Genomic DNA, 25,948 nt, shown 5'->3' on the forward strand with positions numbered 1-25,948 from the left:
CTCAACTCCGCAGGCACAAAACCCTGTCTGTCTGTGGGCCCTTTGTTATCACCAGGTTTTCAGGGCTTCTAAAGGAGAGCCCCAACCCGGCCTCACCTGGGCCCTGGCCCCAGTGCCCCTGGTAATACCCAGGTGCTGGGCTGTGATCACCGCCTCCCACCAGCCCACCTCCACCAGCCTTTCCCAGATCCCTGCCCCGGGTGTTGGAACTGTGCCCGGAGGAGGGAGCAGACCCCGAGGGAGGCTGGGAGGGGCTGCCGATGGTGAAGGCTGCTGTGTCTAGCTGTTCCCTTCCAGACCCACTCCCTCTGGGCTGTGTCCCCAGCTGGTCCAAGCCCTAATCCCTGGAATCTGGGGACCTCTTCCCATTTGCTGTTCCCTGAAAACCAGGCCTCCCTCTGGAGAGGGTCACAAGCTTGGGTTTCACTCTGGGCTTGTCCTTGGAACCCCCCAGGTGCTTGGCTCTGACTAAGATGTTTCCCTCTAGTGTGATGCCCAATGCCCATTCCTTGGAACTCAGCTTCACCTCCCGTGTCATTAGCAGGATGAGTTGGATGCCCATGGGTCTGAGAAGGTGCCCAGGTTCCCAGCATCAGCGGGCCACCCACTGCCTAAGAAAGCACCAGGGGCGCGGCACCCCCTGGTGGCTAGTCCTAGGTGTCACTGTGCAGCCCCAATAAGGGAGCACCTGGCCCCAAAGTCCAAGGGATCAGGGTGGGAAGGGGCAGGGTTTGGCATGGACCTTCCCCTGGCCCCTAGCCACGCACCTGGCTCTCCCCATGCTGAAGATACTGAGGCTAGTTCTAGCGCCCACAGTGTGAAGATCTCCGAATCCCACCTCTCCCTTCCTCCGAAGCCAGATGGCTCCATTTCACACACAATACACTGAGGCCCAGAGGGTGGGGAGCCAGGCCAGGGAGGCCACCTGGAGCCTGGCACAGTGGCCTCATTTATTGTGATGCTCTGCCACTCACAGGGGACCCCAAAGTCCCCTTCCTGGTCCTGGTGAGTATCTTGTCCCTGGATTGCTGGTCAGCTTTCCCTGTCCCAAGCACTCAGTAGCCGGCAGGCTCCCCGCCTTTCCTGGAGTCCGAGGCAGCTGCCCAGCCACCAGGTGTGTGGACAATGGCTTGCACCACAGCGATGAAGGTGGATGCGATCTGGGTGTGATGGTGCCGGGTTTCCAGGGCTGCAGTCACTGCCTGGGGGTGGGAGGAGACGGGAAGCCTGAGCAGGGCTCCAGATGCCACCTGAACCATGCCCGTGTGGTCACAGGCCTCAGCCCAGGTGGTGCCATTTCAGGCCAGGTCATCAGGAAGAGCAGGTTGGGGCCTGCTGGGTCTCACTGGAGCAGGTGGCTTGGCCCTCATGGCACAGGCGCTCCAGATGGCCCAGGCACCAGAGAGAGGACACCAACCATTGTCCACTCCGTGATGATCCAGGCCTCCAGTCCAGGGTGCCCTGGGACCCCACACTGTGACTCAGTTTCTCCAACCCCCAGCACACCTGGTCAATGTTTCTCTCCACTGTTGTGACGTTGGGTAGAAGCTGGTTGTGCAGCCGGGGCTCCTCCACGGCCCGCTTCACGTCGTAGCCGAACCAGAGGTTGTAGATGATGGCCTGGGGCATGGGAGTGTGATCAGCATGGCCTGGGGGCTGTGCAGGGTGGGCAGCGCCAGGGAGAAAAGGGGTGACACATACCAGTGCAGTGGCCGTGGTGATCTGCGTGCCCCCAGAAGCTCCCACCACCATCCGGACCTGGCCGTCCTGGCCCACCACGATCGTTGGACACATGGACGAGAGCGGCTGCTTCCCTGTGGCCGACGGGAGAAGGCGGGGATGCCGGTCAGCTGCCTGCCCAGGACACCCCCCCCTTCACCCCAGCCCCCCACCCCCGGACCTCCACCCCATACCTGGTTGGATGAAATTGGCGGGTGAGGGGGGCACCCCAAACTGATTGGTGATGTTGGGAGAGCTGAAGTCATCCATTTCATCATTGAACAGGATCCCGCTGACTGGGGAGCGGACCTTGGAGCCAAAGCTACCGCCCAGCCAGGTCAGACAGTGCCTGACCTCGCCCGACCCAACCTGGGCTCAAACTTACTCCCTGAGAGGCCCAGGATAAGCTACCAAGGTCGGGCCTCAGTTTCCCACCAGGAAAAGGGGTGATGGAGCCACCTTACTGGATAAGTGGGCAGTCCCTGGACCACATGCCCCTGGCCCTGTCCCACCCAGGCGGCCCAGCAGCCCCTACTAGAGGTTGATGGTGCTGGTGGCGGACACAGCACTGCCGTCCTCTGCGACGACAGACAGGTGGGCAGTGCCCCCATCATCCGGCGTGTAGAACTCGGGTTTGTAGTAGGAGATCGGGTGAGTGGTATCATCAGAGATCTGGGCCCGGAGCTGGGCAGCGAAGAACTCAGAGGTCATGTTGCGGACCACCTGCCGAGACCCCAGAGCTGGCCTGAGGAGGTGGGGAGGGAGGGTGGGGAGGGGGCACAGGTCTCAGAAGGCCCCCGACTGTGGCTCTGACCACAACCCTCTGGCACCCACAGCCTTCCATGGCTCCCCAGGGCTCAAGGACAGGCCCAGGACCTTGCATGACCAGTCTGACTCTCTGTCTCTGTTGCCTTCCAGCAACTCTGAATGTCTGTCTATCTGGCCCTCAGCCTCCAGACCCTTGCCACATTCAATCACTCATTCACTCATGCAAAAATATATTTCTAGAGTTTGCACTGCATGCCTGGCACTGGAAAATCAACAGGGAACAGACACTTAGGTCCCTGCCCTCATGCCAAGAAAAACAAACGCACATGAGGAAAGTGCTGAAACCACAAACCAGGTAAGGGGAATTGAGAGGCATGAGGTATGGGTAGAGTGGTCAGGGAGGGCTTCTTGGAGGAGGCAACATGTGAAAAGAGCCTGGAATGCAGCCTAAATGGTCAGTGCAAAGGCCCTGAGGCAGGCGGTATAGGCTGGTAAGTGATAGGCAGAGAGTGAATGGGGTCGGGGGAGAAGAAGATGAAGATGCAGGCTGGGGCCCATCCCACAGGACCTCCTAGGTCCCTTAGTGACTGGCTTTTGCTCTGTGCCACGCAGGCTCTGGGCAGAGGAATGAGCAGGCTGGGGAGTGTTTTCACAGGGTCCCTCTGACAGCTGTGAGGGGGATAAGGATAAAGCCTAAAGGGGAGGCTGTGGGTATCAACCAGGCAAGAGATGATGGCCTGGGTGGGAGAAAGAGAAGAATTGAGGATGGCGCCAACTAGGGAAGTAAACCCTGCAGAAGGGGCAGGTTTGGGGACGGTCAGGAGCTTGCCTTTGGATGCTTCATCAGACCTGAAGAGCATGGGTGCATGTATAAGCATGGGTGCACCGGCAAGGGCGGGCTGAGGGATGAATATGGAGGTATTGACATTGAGCGGCTGCTGGATGCCACGAGCCTGGCCAAGGTCCCCAAGGCAGTGGCGAGGAGGAGATGAGGAGGTGAAGGAGGAGACAGAGAGGATGGGCCCTGAGGGCCAAAGAAAATGCCTCAGGAGAGTTTCAGCAACACCCCCACAGATTAGCAATCGCAGGGCAAGGTGCTCTGTCTGAATCTGCCCCTAAGGAAACAGAAAGGCAAATCCAGGATGTGGGACATCTTCCAAGACCACTGCCCCGGGCTTTAAAAATCAACAAAACAGGTCGAGCACGGTGGTTCACACCTGTAAGCCCAGCGCTTTGGGAGGCTGAGGTGGGAGGATCGTTTGAGCCCAGGAGTTTGAGACCAGTCTGGGCAATGTGGCAAGATCCTGTCTCTAAAAAAAAATACAAAAATTAGCCAGGTTTGGTGGCATGTGCCTGTGGTCCCAGCTGCTTGTAGGGGCTGAAGTGGGAGGATTGCTTGAGCCCTGGAGGTTGAGGCTGCAGTGAGCCGAGATCACACCACTGCACTCCAACCTGGATGACAGAGACTCTGTGTCCAAACAAAAACACAACAGAAACAAAACAGCCAAGGGAGCCTACTGTAGGTAAAGAGAAGGGACAGCAGGTTGTGTCACCCCAGCATCCTGCTGTGGTATGTTCGAGTCTCACTCTTGAGACACACCCTGAGGTGTGACATCAGCAACCTACTCTCAAATCCCTCAGAAAAACACGAATCCCAATAGACGTGGGTGGAGACGGAGAGAGAGGAAATCCAGCAGAAACGTCCACACTGCGGACTCTAGGGAAAGGGAACATTGACACTTGGACGGTTTTGGGGTTTTCTTAAACATTTTCATAGGTGTGAAAATTTGCAAAATGAAAACTCGAGGAGAGTGTGGTGAGCTGTGTGAGATGCTGTTGAGTGGGGCCTGATGGGGAAACTGAGGCTGGATGTGGCGATCTGGTGGCATGGGGATAGAGCAGGGGAGGGGACACCCTGAAGGGAGAGAGGACATAGCCCAGCCATGTTTGCTGTAAGGGGAGCAGAGGACAGAAGGAGGCAGCAGATGGAAGTTTCTAGAGCTACAAGAGCTGCCTTTCTTTCGGGAATAATCCGTTATAAAGAAGTAAATGGTCAGAGGCAGAGAGGAGCATTGTAGGAACAGTGCCCTGAGCCAGTGCGTGGATGGAAGAGCTGGCCTTAGCTAAAAGGGAGGGCAGAGGGACACGCTGTAGTGGCCCTGTCCCCTCAGAGAGACAAGACACCAGGTCACTGGCTGCAGCAGGAGTCAGAGGTGCAGAATGCTCATGGGGAAAGAGAAGACACCACCCGGGCAGCTGAGGCCCCTCCTGGGAGGTCCCTGGTCAGTGTGGAGGGGTCTGCAGGTCTGCCCGGGAATGCCAAGGACCCGAGTAGGTAAGGAGGGATGTGAGGATCCTCAGCGGGGAAGGGATATGACAGGGTCTCACAGGGACCCAGCATGGAGCTCTCCCTTTCACCTGTCCTTCTCATCATGCCCGAGGGCTGCAATGCTCCCATGCGTTCCTCATCTCAGCACTGAGCTCGAGAACCACAGCATGTGCAAAGCACTTGAGGTAGGAGTGTGGCCACTAATTCCCCACACTGTCATTTCTGTGGGGCAGAGGCCAAGACTCGGGGTCACCCACCAGTCCATCTGAGCACACAGTAGGCCCGCAATCAAAGTTTGTGGCAGGAATGGATTCATAAAGCATATGTGAGGCTGCAGCCGCCCTGGGGAGCCCACCTGATGCCTCTACAGCAGGCCCCACGCCTAGAGTGGGCCAGCCTCTGCCCCTTACCTCAGTCACATCCACAAACTTGGGGTCCCCAAGCAGGGTCCTCTTGGCATAGGCAAACCGGAAAGCCTCTATGATGCGGTGGTACGTCAGGCCCTTCTGCTCCGGGGTCTCCACGCTCGCCCGGGAGAAGTTGTACCCTGGTTGATCAGAACCAGGTGCACGTTGCTGAGCCCCAGAGGATCTGAGGGACTCAGAGGGTGAACACCTTCCTCAGCCACTTTGCCCACCTCAAGGAGCATTTAATAACCAATAGCAGCAGCTGCTTCACAAGGCTGTGGTGAGAGTGAAGTAAGGTGAAGGCTCCCCAACCTGGATCTCATGTCACGCATCAGCTCTGGCCATGCAATGACCAAGTGGCAGGGCCACCCACTGGACCAAGGATTCCCTCTGGACCAAGCCCTGCAGCCCTGAGCTCCTGTACCTCTCTCCGTCCTGATGACTCCTGTTCCTCCTCCAACCCCTGAGCATTGCCCACTTCAGCCCTGTGGCTCTGCACTGCCTCCTTCAGGATATGGTGAGCTGTGATGCAGGAGCACTCCCTGGGAGCTCAGTGATGCAAAGACGTGGCATGGGGGCCAGCAGAGCTGCAGCAGGGGTGGGGCGTGTCATGGGTCCTACCACAGGGCTGTGGTGCGACCACTCACCTTTAAGGATGTTGAGGATGAGGGCCAGCACGGGCCCACTGAGCGGCGCGCTGGGCATGTACAGCACCGCGTCTCCCAGGCTGATGTTCAGCGGGTGCTCAATCAGCTCAGCGCGGTAGTTGTTCAGGTCCTCGGCTGTCACAATGCCCCCTGCAACGGGACAGCAGCTCGAATGGGCGCTGGGAAGGGGCTGCACCCTTGTGTGGAGGATGGAGCTGCACCAGTGGTGTTGGGGGCAGGCATGGCTGCACCATGGTGGTGGGGAAAAGCCTGAACCTACCAGGGAGGACAGAGTGCACTACTGGAGGGGTGAGACTGTGCCCTGGGAGGGGGCCACAGGCAACCTCGCCCCCTTGGGAACCTCACTCGCTCTTGAACTCCTGTCTCCCTGACACTACTCACCACCCCACAGCTGGGCTGGGGCCACCTGCCCTCTGCCTGCTTGGCTTACTGGCTTCCTGTCTGCCTTCTCTCCTCTGTGGCCAAAGAGTTTTTAGAGATAGGATCTTGCTCTGTCACCCAGGCTGGAGTGCAGTGGCTTAATCACAGCCTTGAACTCCTGGGCTCAAGTGATCCTCCAGCAGATCCTCCCCAGTAGCTGAGGCTAAAGGTGGCACCACCACACTCAGCAAATTTTAATTTTTTTGTAGGGTCTTGCTGTATTACTTTTCAGTATGCTTTGAATTTTTTATGTTTTCTTGTTCCCCACCCCCACTCCCACTATATTTATGTAGAGTCTCAATATGTTTTTTGTAGTCTCACTATGTTGCCCAGGCTTGTCATGGACTTCTGGCCTCAACTTCTACCTCAGCCTCCCAAAGTGTTGGGATTACAGGTGTGAGACACCAAGCTTGGCCTCAGAGGGCCTTTTCTTTCTTTTTTTTTTTTTTTTTTTTTTTTGAGACGGAGTATCTGTGGAGTGCAGTGGTGCAGTCTTGGCTCACTGCAACCTCAGCCTCCCGGGTTCTAGCGATTCTCCTGCCGTGGCCTCCCAAGTAGCTGGGATTACAGGCACAACCCACCATGCCCGACTAATTTTGTATTTTTAGTAGAGACAGGGTTTCACCATGTTGGCCAGACTGGTCTTGAACTCCTGACCTCAGGTGATCCACCTGCCTTGGCCTCCCAAAGTGCTGGGATTACAGACGTGAGCCACCGTGCCCAGCTCAGAGGGCCTTTTCTAAGTGGAGAATTCCTGCCAGTGTCCCTGCTGCTTGGCCTCTTCTCCTATGATGAATGGATAGAGGGAGGGAGGGAGGCTCTTAATTCTCCAGGAGTCAGCTCCAGACAGACAGGGTATTGGCATGCTAATTTCCAGCCTCAGTGGTAAAGGTCGACAGACTAGTCATCCTTCTCCATGAAACAGTGGCAAAAATTACCTGAAGAAAGCTGCAGCCAAGCTCCACGCCCCTGCCCCACAAAGCCCCTTCCCCATGCCTCTCTCAAGGTGACCCTCATCCCTTGTAACCCTCCTGGTGAATCAAAGCCCCCTCTCCCTGGGCCTTAGCCCAGCTGCTCCTCTGCCAGGAATCCCTTCCTCTCTCTGCCTAACACAGTTATCTGCAGCCCAGTCACCACCTCCTCCCAGTCCTCCTGGATCTTCAGGCTGTATTCTAGTGCTTCCCTAGCCCTGGCTCTTGCCTACACCTGCATTTACCCCACCAGGGACTTGCTCTCCTGGACCGCAAGGCCTCTCTTGACTTTGACAAAACCAGGAGCTGTGAACCCACATGGCCGGCCACTGACCCTCCTCCACCAGAAACTTCCTGCAGGCTCAGGCAGGACAGGAGGACCCCAGGGCTCTGGGCCCCAGCTCAGGGTTTCCACTGCAGGGTTCCTCACCCCTGAGGTTACCACTCACCGGCTGCCTGGATGTCCTTCACAATCTGGGCCGTGAGGCTGCCGTTGTAGAAGGCCTGGGCGCCCTCGATGGCCAGTGTCTCGTAGGTGTCAGCCAGCCGCGGCAGGGTCAGTCTCTCCCCCTCCCGAAGCACCTTTCCATCCCGGCAGAACACCTCACTGGGGCAGAGGGGACTCACGTGAGGAAGCAGGTGGGATGGACTCAGCTAGACCATCCCCTACACCCACCCACACAGGAGAACGGAGCAAAGCAGGGGCAGCACCTGTCACAGGTGGGTGGCCCCGTCACTCAGCGCTCATCCTCCCAATGTCCCTTCCGGGAGCCTCCTAGTGTCCCTTGCCATTCAGGACACATGGCCAGCCACAGTGGCCACTGGGACCCCAGGCTCAGAATGTGTCCCCACATGTGGTGGGAAGGGTCTGCATCTCCTCAGCCCATCAGTGCGGGGTCCTGAGGGCAGAGGGCCGCTCCACTGCTGCTAGGGGCCTGCAGGGTCCTTGGGCTGTGCCTGCACTGCCTGTGTCAGGGGGCCGCACCCACAGACATACCACAAGACAGGCTGCTGCTCGATGACGGTCCGCTTGTTTTCCAGGGCTGCCCCCAAGCCCTTGCCCACGGGGAAGCCCTGGCGGGCCAGCTGGATGCTGGGCTGGAAGAGGCGAGCCCAGGGCAGCCGCCCATGCCGCTGGTGAGCCAGCTCATAGCCTCGGATCTCCCCGGGCACCGCCACTGACAGCCCCCCTGGGGAGAGAGAGCTACAGTTAGTGGCCCTGAGTAGGGGACATCAGAATCTCTCACAGGCAGCATCCCAGGCACATTCCCTGACTCATTTTACAGATGGGTCAATGAGGCTTAGGACAAAAGATATTTTTTTTTTCCTTTTTTTTTTTTTTTTTTTTTTTTTTTGTATTTTTTTTTTTTTTTAGTAGAGACGGGGTTTCACCGTGTTAGCCAGGATGGTCTCGATCTCCTAACCTCGTGATCCGCCCGTCTCGGCCTCCCAAAGTGCTGGGATTACAGGCTTGAGCCACCGCGCCCGGCCCTTTTTTTTTTTTCTTTTTTGAGATGGGGTCTTGCCATCTTTCCCAGCCTGGTCTCAAACTCCTGGACTCAAGTAATTCTCCCACCTCAGCCTCCCAAGCAGCTGAGATTCCAGGAGTGAACCACCACACCCAGCAGAAGGGGATGTTTAAGGTCATATCTGGGCTCGGCCAGCAGGAGTGTCCATGGACCAGGGATGTCTGAGGAGGGCACAGGAGGGGAAGCAGTAGCATGCAACTGGGTTTTGCTGTCCCAGGATGAGGTGTCTGTGCAGGTGCTTGCATGTCTAAAATCCTGTGCCAGGCCAGATCCCCTCCCATCTCACTGACCACAAGCCCTTATCCTGTAACACTCGTGGGCTCCACCAGAATGTGCCAAAGCAAGAGCAGGTCCTGCCCAACCCAGGTCAAGCACAGGCCGCCCTCAAGAATCAGCCAGCCCCAAGAAAGGGCTCCCTTCTTCTTTTCAACTGTTCCAGAGGCAAGACCTGAGCCTTAACCTCCGTCCTGTCTCCTCTCCCAGCCTCAGTTTCCCCATCCAACTATAAGGGTTTTTTGTTTGTTTTGAGACAGGGTCTCACTCTGTTGCCCCAGCTGGAGTGCAGTGGTGCAATCACGGCTCACTGCAGCCTTGGCTTTCCAGGCTCAAGCGATCCTCCCACCTCAGCCTCAGAAGTACCTGAGACTATAGACACACCCCACCACATGTGGCTTTTTTTTTTTTTGGAGATAGAGTTTCACTCTTGTTGCCCAGGCTGGAGTGCAATGGCACAATCTTGGCTCACTCCAACCTCCGCCTCCCGAGTTCAAATAATTCTCCTGCCTCAGCCTCCCAAGTAGCTGGGATTACAGGCATGCACCACCATGCCTTGCTAATTTTTGTAATTTTAGTAGAGACAGGTTTCACCAGGTTCGTCAGGCTGGTCCTGAATTCCTAACATCAGGTGATCCACCCTGCTCAGCCTCTCAAAGTTCTGTGATTACAGGCGTGAGCCACCACACCGAGCCTAATTTTTTATTTTTTATTTTTTTTGTAGAGACAGGGGTCTTGCTATGTTGCCAAGACTGGTCTCAAACTCCTGGCTTCAAGTGATCCTCCCACCTCAGCCTCCCGACATACTGGGATTACAGGTGCACCCAGCCTATAAGGGGTTTTGCCTTCCAGTTCTGACTTTCGAGGAGGTCACTGGAAACAGACCCCTGGGCCTGCTTCCCCCCGAGCCTCACTGACCATATGTACACTATAGACACTGACCCTTTGCCCAGAAAGATACAACCGTGGCCTCTGCGCCCAGGTATTTTCCTGCTCTTGCCAGAGATGACGGGGGCCATTTGGCTACTCCCAGGCTTGGTGGCTGTGGCTCTAGAACTGCCTCTCCCACCCTGAAGCCTGGCACAAGTGTCCAAGAGCCAGTGGTTTCAATTCTTAGAGCTGCACATACATCCTGAAAGGTCTGACACCCAGCACATGATTCCTTCCCCCTTGCAGTTAGACAGAACTTCTTTTTTTTTTTCTTTTTTTTTTTTTTTTTGAGACAGAGTCTTGCTGTGTGTCCCAGACTGGAGTTCAGTGGCATGATCTCAGCTCACTGCAACCTCCGCCTCCTGGGTTCAAGTAACTCTCCTGCCTCAGCCTCCCAAATAGCTGGGATTACAGGCACATGCCAGCACGCCGGGCTAATTTTTGTATTTTTAGTAGAGATGGGGTTTCGCCATGTTGGCAAGGCTGGTTTCAAACTCCTGACCTCAGGTAATCCACCCACCTCAGCTTTCCAAGGTGTTGGGATGACAGGCATGAGCCACCGCACCGCAGGCCCAGTCAAGACAGCAGTTCTAATGTTTGACAGCAGAGCAGGGTGACAATGCTTAGCAACAGTATTTTGTATATTTCAAAGTAACTGGAAGACTATGGTGCTAACAAACAGGAATGAAAAATACTCAAGGTGACTGAGACCCCAAATACCCTGCCTTGATCATCATACACTATGCATGTAACAAGCACTCACATGTACCCATAAGTATAGAAAATATCATGTATCTTTGGGAGGCCGAGACGGGCGAATCACGAGGTCAGGAGATGGAGACCATCCTGGCTAACCCGGTGAAACCCCATCTCTACTAAAAAATACAAAAAACTAGCCGGGCGAGGTGACGGGCACCTGTAGTCCCAGCTACTTGGGAGGCTGAGGCAGGAGAATGGCGTAAACCCGGGAGGCGGAGCTTGCAGTGAGCTGAGATCCAGCCACTGCACTCCAGTCTGGGCGAGACTCCGTCTCAAAAAAAAAAAAAAAAGAAAAAGAAAATATCATGTATCAATATCAGAAAAAAATCTTCTCCTGACCTCACTCCAATCAGGCTGTCATGCCACTACACTTGCCAAACTCTCCGGCGACCCCCACACTGCCAGACCCAGTGCCCCCTCTCAGCTTTACTAGGCTCATCACTTTCCCTGAGAGCCACCCCTGCATCCCAGCACCTGGCTCCACCCGTGTCTCCCCCGCCTGCCATCCTACCTCCTGCTCTCCTCTCTGTCTTTGCTCTCTCTCCCGGTAGTCTGCCTGACATCTGAGCTTCAGCCTCCATTTAAGCACTGACAACTCCCAAATTGACTTGCTGGCCTGGACTGCTCCTCTGATTGCCAGACCCGAGTATCTACCTGCCTGCTCGAAGAAAGCATCTCAAACTTAAACGTGCCCAAAACCGAGCTCCTGAGTGTCCACTCAGACCTGCTTCCTGAGAGCCCTGCCTGTCTCCATTAGGGTCACCCCATCCTTCCAGGTACAGACAAAAGATCTGGGGTCCTCGGGGACTCCCTACACCAGCATCACACCCAACCCATCCTCAAATCCACAGGCTCCACTTCCAAGTGTGTCTGTCCAGCGTCAGCCACTTCCCACCACCCTCTCCATGAATTACTGCAGTGACCTCCGGACAGGTCCCTACATGCTCCCTGTCCCTTACACAGCAACCCAAGGGGTCCACAGGTCAGATACATCCCCCTCCACTCACACACTCCATGGGCCCCCACTTCCTTCAGACAAGAGGCAGAGGCTTCACCATGACCTAAGAGATCCCACACAACCTGGGCCGTTCCCCTCGGGTCACTTGCTGCAGCCTCCCCAGCTCCCCACAGGGCTCTGTCCCTGCCCATCACACCTGGATCACTTGGTCTTCCCCCAGACACCACACAGCTCCCCTGACCCCACCCCTGCCTCTGGGTCTTTGCTCAAATATCCCCTCCCTGACTAGGTCGCCCTCCATAGAATCCCAGATTTTGAGGCCCCCCAGGTCTGTTTTTCCACAGCCCGTAGCACACCCACACCTGCTTAATTTCTCCTTCCCACCTGGAATGTCACAGATTTCATCTGCCATCTTTGTTTTTCACCCCAGCTTCAGGAACAACACCTGATTCTTTAAGAGATGCTCAATACATTCTAGTTAAAGAAATGATTCCAAGCGTCCACAAGGTACCAAGCCTATGATTCCTGCATTCTCTTACCCTGAGCAACTTCATGTCTACAGATGCTGAGTTTCTCAATGAGTATTAAAAAAATGAAAGATTGGTTGGTGCAGTAGCTCACACCTGTAATTCCAGCACTTTGGAAGGCCGAGGGGGGCGGATCATGAGGTCAGGAGTTCGAGACCAACCTGGGCAACATAGTGAAACCCCCTCTCTACTAAAAATAGAAAAAATTGGCCAGGCATGGTGGCGGGAACCTGTAATCCCAGCTACTTGGGAGGCTGAGGCAGGAGAATCACTTGAAACTGGGAGGCGGAGGTTGCAGTGAGCAGAGATTGCACCACTGCACTCTAGTCTGGGCAACAGGAGTGAGATTCCCTCTCAAAAAAAAAAAAAAAAATCAAAGATTGAGTATGTTGTAGAAGACTCCAAAGGGCACCATCCAGGATCCTCACCTGAGGTCTAAGACTTGCTATGGTGAGTGTGCCCTGCCCCTCCATCCTCCAACTTTTTTTTTTTTTTTTTTTTTTCCGAGACCGAGCTTTGCTCTTGTTGCCCAGGCTGGAGTACAGTGGCATGATCTCGGCTCACTGTAACCTCCACCTCCCGGGTTCAAGCGATTCTCCTGCCTTAGACTCCTGAGTAGCTGGATTACAGGCCCATGCCACCATGCCTGGCTAATTATTATGCTCTTAGTAGAGACAGGGTTTCACTATGTTGGCCAGGATGGTCTTGAACTCCTGACCCAGGTGATCCACCCGCCTCAGCCTCCCAAAGTGCTGGGATTACAAGCGTGAGCCACCACATCCAGCATTTTTTTTTCTTTTTTTTGACAGGGTCTTGCTTTGTTGCCCAAGCTAGAGTGCAGTGGTACAATCATGGCTCACTGCAGCCTCAACCTCATGGGCTCAAGTGATCCTCCCACCTCAGCCTCCCGAGTAGCTGGGACCATAGACACATACCACCACACCTGGCTAATTTTTTTTTTTTTCATTTTTTGTAGAGACGGAGTCTTGCTACTTTGCCCAGGCTGGTCTCAAACTCCTGGGCTCATGCAGTCCTCCTGACTTGGCCTCCTTAAGTACTAGGATTATAGGCGTGAGCTGTTGAGACCCACCCAATCTTCCAATTTTTAATCTCATAATCTATTGTGCCTCCTTTGAGGACGGACAGTGGCTTCCTGGATGGACAGTGGCTTCCCCTCAGGTACCTGGGGAATTTAGGGGCCTCCTCTCCACTGAAGACCAGATTGGAAAAGAGAGACTCCACCTCACATTCTAGAGCCCCATCCCCACAAATGAACAAATGAGTGAATGGGATGCCTGTTGAAAAGGCAGGGTATAGACAGCTTGGGTTCAATTTTAACTTCACCACCTCCCAGCTGTGTGACTTCAGCTGATTTTCATGACCTCTCTGGGCCTCAGCATCCCCACCCTGTAAAATGGGAATCCACACAGCATCCCCTACCCCAAAGGAGCAGGGAGGGGTGTGAGGGACTCATGGATGAAAAGCACAGAGCAGAGCATGGGCCCCAGTGAGCCCTGGTCCATAAGGTCTGCTAGTGTAATAATTATTCTCTCCGTGTGCTGCACAGGGTGGCCCTGGAGGCCTCAGCAGAAATAACAGAAGCTCCCAGCCCTTTACCCTGGTGATGATGGTCCTGACCACTCATTGTGGGAGGGTGCTATGGGGCCAGGAAGGGATGGGGGTGCTAGAACTGCCCCTGGACCCTGACAGGGCCAGGATCCTGTGGGCAAGGCCCCTTCCCAGTGGCCCAGCTGGCTCTGCACCCACGCCCCAAGCTTGCAGGACTGCTTACCATTCTGGGACTGCTGTGAGCTGTTGAACATGCTGGCGAAGGCCAGGCTGGGGGCCACCTCGCGGGCGTTGATGACCTCAGCTTTTCCTAGAAGGAGAAGCAGGTAGGCAGGCAGACCCACCCAAACCCTTTATGCTGTGTGAGCCCGGGGACCACCCAGCTGTGCCGCGGCCTAACCCACACCCCCTGCCCCTCTCCCTCGCCTCTCCCAAGGCACTCACGCGTGGTGCTGTTGTAGATGGTAAGGAACAGGCCGCCCCCGATGCCCATGCTGTGGGCATTCATGAGCCCCATACACAACAGGGCTGCAATGGCTGCATCCACCGCAGAGCCACCATCCCGCAATGCGTCCCTGCCATGTGGCACATAAAGACGTGAGAACCTGCAGGCTTCCATCTTGGCCCTGCATACACACCCTGCTGCCCACCTGCCTAACGGAGGATGGAAGAGAAGTCCATTCGAGTTTTGGGGGTTTTGTTTTTAGTTTCTTTATTTCTTTTTTTTTTTTTTTTTTTTTTTTTTTTGAGGCAGAATCTTGCTCTGTTGCCAGGCCTGAGTGCAGTGGCACTATCTCAGCTCACTGCAACTTCTGCCTCCTGGGTTCGAGCCATTCTCCTGCCTCAGCCTCCCGAGGAGCTGGGACTACAGGCACACGCCACCACGCTTGGCTAATTTTTATATTTTTAGGAGAGATGGGGTTTCACTATGTTGGCCAGGATGGTCTCCATCTCTTGAGCTCATGATCCGCCCACCTTGTCGCCTTTTTTTTTTTTTTTTTTTTGAGACAAAGTCTCTCTTTGTTGCTCAGGCTGGAGTGCAGTGGTGTGATCTCAGATCACTGCAGCCTCAATCTCCTGGGCTCAACTGACCCTCCCACCTCAGCCTCCCAACTAGCTGGGACTATAGGCACATGCCACCATGCCCAGCCAATTTTGTTTGTTTGTGCATTTTGTAAAAATCGGATTTTGCCATGTTGCCCAGGCTGGTCAAGAACTCCTGGGTTCAAGTAATCCACCCACCTTGGCCTCCCAAAGTGCTGGTATTACAGGTGTGAGCCACTGTGCCTGGCCTTTGTTTTATAAGACAGAGTCTCACTTTGTCACCCAGGATGAAGTGCAGTAGCATCGTCATGGCTCAGTGCAGCCTTGACCTCCTGGGCTCAAGTAATCCTCCCACTTCAGTCTCCTGAGTAGCTGGGACTACAGGTAAGAACCACCATGCCTGGCAATTTTTTGTCTTTTTGTAGAGACAGGGTCTTTCTATGTTGCCCAGGCTGGTCTTGAACTCATGGTCCAAAGCAATCCTATCACCTCAACCTCCCAAAGTGCTGGGATTACAGTTTCCTCTTCTTCTTTTTTCTTTTTTCTTTTTTCTAAGACGGAGTTTCACTCAGTCACCCAGGCTGGAGTGCAGTGGCGTGATCTTAGCTCACTGCAACCTCCGCCTCCTGGGTTCAAGCAATTCTCCTGCCTCAGCCTCCTGTGTAGCTGGGATTACAGGTGCATTCCAAAACACCCAGCTAACTTTTTCTATTTTTAATAGGGACGGAGTTTCACCATGTTGGCCAGGCTAGTCTCGAGCTCCTGACCTTGGGTGGTCTGCCCGCCTCAGCCTCCCAAAGTGCTGGGATTACAGGTGTGAACCACCTCGCCCAGATAGTTTCCTCTTTTTCAAGCAAACAAATGTACATGACTTTTATAATTGGGACAAAAAGGGAAATTGCTATATTTTATTAATAACTTTTTTTTGTTTTTTTTTTTTCCGGCTAGAGATGGTGGCTTACACCTGTAATCTCAACACTTTGGGAGGCCAAGGTGGAGGATCACTTGAGGCCAGGAGTTCAAGACCAGCCTGGGCAATATAGTTAGACCTCATCTCTACAAAACAGTCTTTTTTAATTAGTCAAGTATGATGCACACCTGTAGTCCTAGTGACTCAGGAGGCTGAGGTGGAAAGATAGCTTAAGCCCAAGAGCTCAAGGCTGCAGTGAGCTATGATCATGCCACTGCACTCCAGTCTGGGTGACAGAACAAGACCCTGTCTCAAAATATCAAAAACATAAGATTTTTTCTGTTTAAGTCTTTAGGAGGGAACTGATCTTTGTATATAACATGAGATAGGAGTCTAAAATAGAATAAAACAGGGCCGGGCGCGGTGGCTCACGCCTGTAATCCCAGCACTTTGGGAGGCCGAGGCGGGCGGATCACAAGGTCAGGAGATCGAGACCATGGTGAAACCCCGTCTCTACAAAAAATAGAAAAAATTAGCCGGGCGCGGTGGCAGGCACCTGTAGTCCCAGCTACTTGGGAGGCTGAGGCAGGAGAATGGCATGAACCCGGGAGGCGGAGCTTGCAGTGAGCCGAGATTGCGCCACTGCACTCCAGCCTGGGCGACAGAGCTAGACTCCGTCTCAAAAAAAAAAAAAAAAAAAAAAAAAAAAAAAAAAAAAAAAAAGAATAAAACAGTAGAGGCCAGGCACCATGGCTCACAGCTATAATCTCAGTACTTTAGGAATCTGAGGCAGGGGGATCACTTAAACCCAAGAGTTTGAACTGCAGTGGGCGATGATCGCTCCCCTACACTCCAGCCTGGGTGACAGAGTAAGACTCCGCCTTAAAAAAAAAAATAAGCCAGGCGTGGTGGCTCACACCTGTAATCCCAACACTTTGGGAGGCCCAAGTGGGTGGATCACCTGAGGTCAGGAGTTTGAGACCAGCCTGACCAACATGGTGAAACCCCGTCTCTACTAAAAACACCATAATTAGGCCGGGTGTGGTGGCTCATGCCTGTAATCCCAGCACTTTGAGAGGCAGAGGCAGGTGGATCACGAGGTCAGGAGTTCAAGACCAGCCTGGCCAACATAGTGAAATCCTGTCTCTACTAAAAACACAAAAATTAGCCGGGCATGGTGGCACAAGCCTGTAGTTCCAGCTACTGTGGAGGCTGAGGCAGGAGAATCACTTGAACCCGGGAGGTGGAGGTTGCAGTAAGCCGAGATCGCACCACTGCCCTCCAGCCTGGGTGACAGAGTGAGACTCTGTCTCGGAAAAAGAAACACACACACACACACACACACATTAGCTAGGTGTGGTGGCACATGCCTGTAATCCCAGCTACTTGGGAGGCTTAGGCATGAGAATCACTTGAACTTGGGAGGCAGAGGTTGCAGTTAACTGAGATTGCACCACTGCACTCCAGCCTGGTGACAGAGTGAGACTCCATCTCTAAATAAATAGATATATGAAGAAATAAGTAAAAATAACAACCAAACAATAAAACAGTGGAGTTTATCCAAAGAGAAAGAGACTCTTAGAACTGAGAAAAGGGGCCCTGTTTGGCTCTAGGACACCCAAACCCTGCTCTTGGAGTCACCGTCCCCTTACCAGAGGCTACTGAGAGAGTCCAAGCAAAACTTACATGTGGGGAAACTGAGTCTCAGAGGGGTGACAGTATTGCTCAGGTCCACTTGCCCAGTTTTCATGGCCCATGCCCCCATGCCCTGCCCCACTCACCTCCCAATCTCCGAGCACTGCTTGGCATCTGCAGCCACGGCAGCCCTAGTGTACACATGGTTGTCAGGTTCCTTGGAGGCCGAGGGCAGCCAGAGACAGAGGCCGACAATGACCAGCACCAGGACCACGGCCAGCAGGCCCAGCACCACTAACCTCTTCTTCATGGCTCTGCTGCACCCACAGGGTAAGGAGCAGGGTCAGGTCCAGCCTCAGACATTCCCTGGTCCCTCCCCAACAGGGCACAGTCGAAAGTCAGGCCTCAGAAACACAGGCCCAGTGTCTCCTTCCCACTTCCCAGAACTCGTGCAGGCTGTCCGGCCCCTAGACCTTTGCCCAGGCCATGCCCTCTGTCAGAAGCTCTGGGCCTCATCTCTGCCCTCCCAAATCCTCCCTGCTTATCTTCAGAGTCCATCCTGGTAAGAACCCCATCTCCAGCAGGGGCCCTTCCTCGGAGCCCCCATATTTCAACACCCCTCTTTCTGCAGGGCCTTGCCTACCTTCTCACAGTGGCTGAGCCTCCACTGCTTAGGGAGGAGCTCTGGTAGGGACGGGCCTGGCCTGGTTTCTGTTGTGTCCCCCACCTCAGCCCAGAGTCTGGCACTGTCCAGGGGTCCCCTGAGGACCCTCCACCCCACCTGGAGCATGGGGTTTAGCTTCCATAGTGCCCACAATCAGAGTACCCCACAGATTCACTGCCATGGAGCCAAGACTTACTGTCCAGCAGCAGACGGGGGCACCAAGCCTTGCCTGGGGTGTTGGCCACGAAAGATGGGAGGATTTGGTGGAAACAGCTGAGGAAATAACCAGGGTCTCCCTCACACTCTGCAGGAGCATGTAGCCACAGAATCTTCTTCAGAGACTCTCTGGTCAGGCAGCCTTCTCATTCTCCTAAAGGTCAAGAAGGTTACCTGAAGTGCGCGTAGCCCAGTCCTTTCTGGGGGACTCCGTGTGACCTCCCTCTGCCTCTAGCTGATTTCTCTGGTCTCCAGTTGAACTCTGGAGGCAAAGAGGCTGTCAGTAACACATTTGTTTCCATGAATTCCCTCAGCGTATCTCCCAGGCACAGCTCAAAGAGGGTTTTGCACAGAGCAGGGCACAGAGGAGACAGGGCATTCCTGCACAAGCCCAGGATGTGCATGTGGTAAGCATGGCAAAGGGGGGCTCAGGGAGCATAGCTAGCCTGCCCTGCTCTGAGGCTGGACTTGCCACTCACCTGCCGTGGGGCCTCAGGTAAATCAATGAACCGTCCAGTCTGGATGATGGCAGCACCTCACTTGCCTTGCTGCTGAGAGTGTTGTGAATAGAGTAGGTTAGACTGTGGGAAGGGCTTGGTGAATGGTGGCTGTGATTATTATCATGGCTGCATTGGGGACACCCCCAGGAGGCCTGAGTGGCACAGGTCTCTTGCTCACTGTATGTCCCCTGTGGCCTCCCTTCCGGGCTGTGCAGTGAGGTGCAGCAGTGACCCTTGGGAAGTCTCATGGCTATGGCAGTAGGTGACAGGTATGACCCCAACAGCGAAGAGGGATGTGGTGACAGAGGTAGGGGGTTCCCCCTCCCACACTCAGTTTCCCACAAAGTACAGTGTCTGCCAGCAAGCCCCTCCAATGAGCCCCAAGCTGGGTTCCCCTCCATTCCACCCTGTCCCAGGGCAGAGCATCTGACCTCAGAGCCAGACACACTGTCCCAGAGGTGGTCTAGGAATGGAGCCCCTGTGCCCTCCCCACATACAGGGAATATCCAAATGCCATCGTGGAAGGGTGGCCACCTCCCCAGGCTTGGCAGGCCTGGGGCCAATAGTGTGAAACATTTGACCGCCTCCGAGCCCTGGATGCAGACACCAAGAGCAGAGGGGACTGGGAGTAGTCAAGCAGCAGCACACCACCCCACATCCCCAGCAGAATCCGAAGCAGCCCCTCATCCCCACCGTGACCACCACAGCCTGAATCCAGGTGCCACTTGTTTCTGACCTGAACTCCCTCAGAGCCCCTGCCTGCACTCCCTCCCTCCAACATCACCTGCTCTTCAGTCTTCCAGAAAGCAGCTAGAGGGCTCTGTCTGTCCAGCTACAGAACAGGTCCTGCCTCCTCCCTGCCCCGTGGGACAGCTCACACCCTTTACCAGGCATGACAGCCCTCTTGCCACTCCAACACCCTGGGTCCCAGCAGGGAGTCTGGGACAAGGTTAAGGGTTTCTGATAGAAACACCAATTCCTGGAGGTCCAAGGAGACTCAGGAGCTAGACCAGCAAAGTGCAGCATCCATTATGGACACAGAACATTCCCATCACATGGCCGGATGCAGGGGCTCGCGCCTATAATCCCAGCACTTTGGGAGGCAGAAGCAGGTGGATCACCTGAGGTGAAGAGTTTGAGACCAGCCTGGCCAACATGGTGAAACCCCCGTCTCCACTAAAAATACAAAAAATTAGCTGGGTATGGTGGCAGGTGCCTGTAATACCAGCTATTCGAGAGCTGAGGCAGGAGAATTGCTTGAACCTGGGGGGCAGAAGTTGCGGTGAGGCAAGATTGCACCACTGCACTCCAGCCTGGGCAACAACAGTGAAACTCTATCTCAAAAAAAAAAAGCAAAAAACAAAACAAAACAAACGGACATTTCCACCACATGTCATGGGGCGGGGGCCTGGCCTGGTTGGTGCCCCCATCCTAGCATGACAACCCCCTGCACCAAGGAAGCTACCCAGTCCCGTCCACTGGGCCGGGTCATGCTGAGTGCCCTGGAAGGCATGGCCTCATCTCTCCCAGGCTCGGGGTCATGAGCTGACCCCCCCCATTAGGGTCCCGGGGTGGCCCAACCAAGACCCAGCCTCCCCTGTCTGTTAATCTGTCTACCCAAAGGCCCAAGTAGGCTCCTGGAGGAGCAGGGGACACCCAGCCAGGCTCAGACTGCCAGGAAGCATGGGGAGTGGAGTAGGCAGTGCTGGGCCCTGTCACTTCCTCCAAGGGCAGGTTAGCAAGGGAGGTTGGGCCCAGCCTCCCACAGGCAGATGTCCCCAGCTCGGAGGAAGACACCCTGCTGAGGCCCTGGGCTTCCATTTCCCATCCCTCCACCCTCAAGACTCACTGAAAGAATGTCCAAGCCCAGAGGGCTGGCTGTCACCCAAATAGTGTGAGAGCTGCACACCCTAGGGGAAACTGAGGCTAGAAAGTAAGTCAGTTGCCATGGTTGGCCTCAAACCCAGATCCCCTTCCTTGTGACCCTGATGGGCTTACCTGAGGCTTGGGGACAGTGGGGGCCCAGGAGAGCACCTCTTCCTCAGAAGACAGTTCTGGGCTGCACCCGCTGGGGAAGAAGAGACAGACTTGTCTGCCTGGGAAAGTCCCGGCCACAGAACTGGCTGGGCTCCCCCACTCTCCAGAGTGGCTCAGAGCCACGCCTGCGGCCCCCTGCAGTGCTCCTCAGGGGGCCTCTGAATTGGGACTGGGATCTGGGGGTGGCCTCTGAGAAGGAGCAGAGGCAGGGAAGGAGCAGGAGCAGCCGGAGGACCCATGAGCTTACCTAGTACAAGAGACCAGCCAGGAGGTGCCCATCAGCCCCAGCAGACAGTGGGAGGCATCTGCACAGGGTGCAGGACAAGCAGGCCTCTCACAGAGGTCCAGCCTGGCTGGGAGGATGGGGAAGCTGACGTCACAGCAGCAAGGAGGCGCACAGAGACTTGGCACGGTGACTCGGCCTGTCACCATGTGACTAAAGTTCACGCAGCCCTGGGAGGGCCCTGGGTGCCAGGTGCTGTGACCCGGGGAAAGGGTTTCCTTCCAGACTCAGTTCCCTCCAAAGGGCGCTGTCTGCCCACGAGCCCCTCCAGCTAGCCCCAGGCTGGGTCCCCCTCTGGCTTTCCCTGTCCCTGTTCAGAACATCTGAACTCACAGCCAGTGTCCCAGAGATGGCTCTGGAGGCAGTGGAGTAGTGGTGCCCCTGGCACCAGACCAGAACCCAGCCTAAGGGGCCTCACCACACCCTGATGTCAATGCTAAAGGTGTGTTCCGGGAACATGGCCTGGGGCCCTGAGTGCAGACTGGTTCTGCTGCCCATCCAGAAACACTAGCACTCCAGGCCCAAGGAACCACCTGAACAGCCCAGAAAGGCAGGGCCCAGAGAGGGCCTGAGCTGGCCCAAGCTCACACAGCCCAACAGCGCAGCCTTGGCCACTTGGTAACTGCCCCAAGTTACTGCATGTCCCTGACCAGCCCACCAAGAAGTCTGAGCCAGGAACAGCCATGGGCCCAGCCCAGGGGACCTTGGACACTGCAGCCCATGCCCTGTGGCTCTCATCTGCCAAGGATATGGGCCAAAGGCTCCACGAGTCATGGCTCCCTCCCCTGCTCCTGGGCCTGCTGTGCCTACAGTGCCAGAGAGCCCCTGCAGCCTCTACCTGAGGTCTACTCCCATAACACCTACCCCACAATCATCCTTCCAGGCTGCTCCAGCTGACAGAAAGGGACACGAAGGCTGACCCAATATTGCTGCCTGCCTGGGTCACATAGGCCTGTCCTGTCACCCACTGCTCTCAAATGGGCTCTGGACAGAACCCACCAGACACACAACTGTGAAATCCTCAATAGCCCTAGGGTGGAGGTACCATAACCAAACCCTTTCCCTGGCTGTTCCTCCACCTGAAGATCAGGGTGACTGGGAAGATGACAGGGCAGGAACCAAGGCCCCATGACCTGTCCCTGAAGGCTAGACAGCAAACAGGAACCTCAGGGGATTTGGCTCTGCTAAGTGGCTGCATTCCACAGCAGTCAGCTGGGAGGGGTCTAAAGTGGAGAGTCACAGGGCTCCGTCCCCTGCCCTGGCCGGCTCAGCAGTTTCCTCTCTGCCTGAGAGCATATGAGACATGCAGGATTCACAGCAGCAGGTGGGCACGAAGAATGTCTGAGTGGGCAAAGGATGGGCCAGACCCCTGTAGCTGACCCCAAAAGGAAAACCCTGGGCTGGGGAAAGTAGGGAGACAGAGAGCTGCCTGCGATGGGGCACAGCTGAAGCGTGGAAGCAGCTGAGGGTTCCAGAGAGGGGAGACAGGAGGGGAGGCACTTTATCAAAGGTCATGTCAACAGAGATAGGGCCTACAGAATGAAGGAGGCTTTTCCTCACATGCTGAGTGTGTTGCATTCTGTCCCAGTCAGCCTTCTACCCCTTGAATGCAGACAGGGCACCTCCAGGGAAGTGGGTCTGGGGAAGCCATGTCACCTGAGGAAAGACTGCAGGGGCTAGCCTAGAAGTCTTCTCCAGACCCCAAAGCTCTTGCCCTGGGCACAAAAGGTAGTGAGTTCCCTGTCCCCAGAAATGTGCAAGCCTCACTCACCCAGAGACACTGACTCTGGTGTCAGTACCACACACTTCCAACACATGTGCAATCATGTGCACACACAGACAGAACTGAGCCTAATCTAGGCTGAGCTGAGCAGCTTCCCAGGATGCAGCAGAGAGAGGAGTATGAGGAAGAGGTAGACACGGCAGCCAGTCTCCAACCCAGCTTGATGGCTTTGTCACCACAACCCCAGAGCCACAAGGGTGAAACTGGAGCACAGCCGCAACCCCATTCACAGGCAGCAAACTGAAGCTTAGACAAAAGGGATTTACCGAGGTCAGCTGGCCCCAGGAGGTCTGCAGACCTGCAGGTAAGCCCAGGACCCACCCACCCCTAACGCTGACAGCCCCCAGCGTGGAGTCACTATCCCTGGGTATGAGAACCCACAGATCTCTGGGGCTTCCCCAGGCCTGTCTACACCCCTGGACTGGATGCTTACCCCCCAGACCTGGAGTTGGAATCAGTCTCCCACAGTTTCCACCCTTGTGGCGCAGAGTTGGCAATTAGAAAAAACACCCCTTCAGTAAGATTTAATAACCACTACTTGCTGGGAACCTGTTGAAAGAACTGTATGTATCCCTATAGAGAGCTGAGAGGTAGCAGGCACCCTCTGGAGTTGGGCAATGACCCCTTGCACAACCAGCCCTGTCCCACCCCAATCCACAGCCACAGACAGAGCCCAGGAGTGGGACAAGCATGGCCCAAGGACACAGGGTCCCCCAACCCCATCATAGCTCTGGCTCTACTCCAGAGCTGATCCCCCCACCCCCACTCAGGGCTGCCAAATCCTCCCAGGCCTCAGTTTCTCCATGCTGCACTCTTCCCTCTTAATTCCAAGAAGCCACAGCTGTCTCAAGGGCTTCTTCACGTAAGTCAGGTGACTCCCCCCAGCCCTCCTTCACCCACCCGCATACCTCACTCAAACCCACTCATCAGTCAAGAAACAGAGGCCCCCCCCAACCCAGACTCAGTTGGATAAAAAACCCAGGGCTCTGCCCACCTGTGGGATCCTTCTGCAGGGTGCGCCCACACCAGTCTCATCCCCTTCACCCTGAAGTGCAACTCACTCCCACTGCACAGGCGCATAAACCGAGGCTCGGAGAGGAAGAGGAGCTGCTCTAGAGCGCAGCAAGCATATGGCAGAGCTGAGAATGGAACTCAGGCCTCCAGACACTCCTGGGGGTGCCCTGGCCTGAGCTTCCCCACCTATGATGTTCACCAGTTCAGAGAGGGTGAGTGGCGCCTCTGGGTCACACAGCACTGGGAAACAGCCAGCTGCCCTCACTTCCTGGCTCACCCGACTCCTGGTCTGGTCATCCAGCAAACCAAGGTAAGATTCCCTGCTGTGACCCAGCTCCTCCTTCCCTCCCCTAGTGGCCCGGGGGTGGGTGGGGCAGGGTGGGGGGAGGGAAGGCTTTAAAGGCACAGGAACTCTCCAGGTGGGACACTTGCTGGCTCCTGGTCCCATCCTTGGGGCTGTGTGATCTGGGACGGCTGCAGGTCTGAGTCCGGCAGGGCCTCAAACCCTGAATGAGAGACCTGAGCTCTGAAGGCCTTGGTGGAGCTGAATGTGGCCAGGTTTCAGCGGGAGGCAGATTAGACCAAAGGTTCCCTGGGAGATGAGGCCACAGAGCTGGGGTGCAGCCAGATGCCCACACCAGGAGGGGTTGGAGATGTAAACATCTGAGACCCCACAAGGTCTGAGGAGCCTAGATGACCTCTACAACCCCAGGGCAGGGATGCCTCTCCTAACAGGCCCTCTCCCCAACTTGCAGGGCTGCAGGCAGGGCTCTAGGAGATGTCACTCCAAGGACCCTGGTCACCTGGGCTGAAGGGAGTCACATGATCCAGGAAGGTCCTTCCTCAACCCTCAATTTCAGGGGTCTGAGCAGACAGGCTGACAGAGGACCCCAGACAGTTGAAGCAGGGGGATGAGGCCCATTTGTCCATCCTGCCCTCACCTGCTCTGCACTATTCAATGAGATGAGATGGGGTGGGTGCCCCCACAGGGCTGGCAGGCCCAAGCCTCTCAGCCCTCAGATCGAGGCCCACACATGGTCAGCAGCCTGCCAGAATTGTCACTCTTAGCAAGGCACATGCTTTAATTCCTTCTTTCATTCCATCATTCATTCTCCCATCAAATCTTGGCCCCTCCAGATTCTTCTCTCCAGGTCTCATGCCCCGACCTGGCTGGGCATGAGACAGTATGGTCACCCCAGGGGGAAGAGCCCTAGGGGAGGGGCAGACACTAACCAGAATAGGGGCCTTGGGAATCCAGCCCAAGCTGGGATTGGATTTGGGGAGGACCTGCCAGGAAGAAGGAACCACCTGACCCTGAAGGCCAGGAAATGGAGCCTTTTCCAGGAAGTGAGGGCTGCAGGGGACCTCTTGACCACCCTAGGCCTTTCCTGAGCCCCGAGGTGTCAAGGCTGGAAAAGGAGGTGGCCGAGCTAAGACCTTCAAGGCCAGGGCAGTCTGGACTTTGAGATCCCTGGGAGGCTGGTGAATGTGTCACCAGGCCCAGTAACCATTAACCCTGGCTCACTCATTAAGACCCTGGTGGGTGTCCATTAGCTCCTTGACCAGTTCCAGGAGCCAGGCAAAGGGCAGGGGTCATGGGAAGAAGGGAGTGCTGATTGGGGCGCTAGGTGGAGGCTGGCTGAGCTGGCTCTCTGTGTCCTTGTTCCTTGAGGAGTGTTCCAGGGCCAAGCTGGCCTCTAGCCAGGGACAGCTGCCAATACAGCCCGGGGCGGGTGCCGCCCCACCATCCTAGTGACTTTCATCTCCTTATCACCCTGTGTGCTGGCACCAGCAGCCCACATTGCCTCGGGGGCCTCAGCCTGACAGGAGGCGCAAGGGGCCAGTCCAGTGCCTGGCTCAGCATCCAGCCACACGGCCCTTCCGAGAAATGGGCCCACCATGGCCTCCAAAGCCCTGTCTGTTTCAGTGGGCTGGGATCTGCCCCACCTCTGTATCTGAGAAAACAAGCTCCAGGCATAGGAACCTGCGGCCTGAGAGGGGAAGGGACCTGCCCAAAGCCACTTGGCAAGACAGT

The 25,948-nt window shown here is 55.6% G+C and overlaps 1 protein-coding gene across 17 annotated transcripts in view; it reads right to left on the minus strand.

Annotated features, from left to right (window-relative positions):
- Window positions 1-900: 900 nt before the first annotated feature.
- GGT1 (gamma-glutamyltransferase 1) overlaps window positions 901-25,948 on the minus strand; it is a 42,952-nt gene continuing 17,904 nt past the window's right edge. The window contains exons 1-17 of one of the 17 annotated variants that reach the window (XM_073006940.1): window positions 23,894-24,161; window positions 20,795-20,864; window positions 18,776-18,844; window positions 18,471-18,558; window positions 18,277-18,353; window positions 17,563-17,733; window positions 14,272-14,402; window positions 14,051-14,137; window positions 8,280-8,472; window positions 7,732-7,889; window positions 5,871-6,020; window positions 5,227-5,363; window positions 2,255-2,442; window positions 1,914-2,041; window positions 1,702-1,814; window positions 1,507-1,620; window positions 901-1,202 (exon numbers count right to left, since the gene is read on the minus strand). In XM_073006940.1, coding sequence (XP_072863041.1) covers window positions 1,056-1,202; window positions 1,507-1,620; window positions 1,702-1,814; window positions 1,914-2,041; window positions 2,255-2,442; window positions 5,227-5,363; window positions 5,871-6,020; window positions 7,732-7,889; window positions 8,280-8,472; window positions 14,051-14,137; window positions 14,272-14,402; window positions 17,563-17,726 — 1,710 coding nt within the window. In that variant the 5' untranslated portion in view covers window positions 17,727-17,733; window positions 18,277-18,353; window positions 18,471-18,558; ... (1 more) ...; window positions 20,795-20,864; window positions 23,894-24,161 and the 3' untranslated portion in view covers window positions 901-1,055. Of the gene's footprint in view, window positions 1,203-1,506; window positions 1,815-1,913; window positions 2,042-2,254; window positions 2,465-5,226; window positions 5,364-5,870; window positions 6,021-7,731; window positions 7,890-8,279; window positions 8,473-14,050; window positions 14,138-14,271; window positions 14,403-17,562; window positions 17,734-18,276; window positions 18,451-18,470; window positions 18,559-18,775; window positions 18,848-20,794; window positions 20,865-21,080; window positions 21,462-23,893; window positions 24,162-25,948 lie in introns of those variants that run through there. The other 16 variants (XM_073006941.1, XM_073006942.1, XM_073006939.1 and 13 more) reach the window with 16 other exon arrangements.

The sequence above is a fragment of the Chlorocebus sabaeus genome, chromosome 19 (genome assembly GCF_047675955.1).
Source record: "Chlorocebus sabaeus isolate Y175 chromosome 19, mChlSab1.0.hap1, whole genome shotgun sequence".
Classification (NCBI taxonomy): Eukaryota; Metazoa; Chordata; class Mammalia; order Primates; family Cercopithecidae; genus Chlorocebus; species Chlorocebus sabaeus.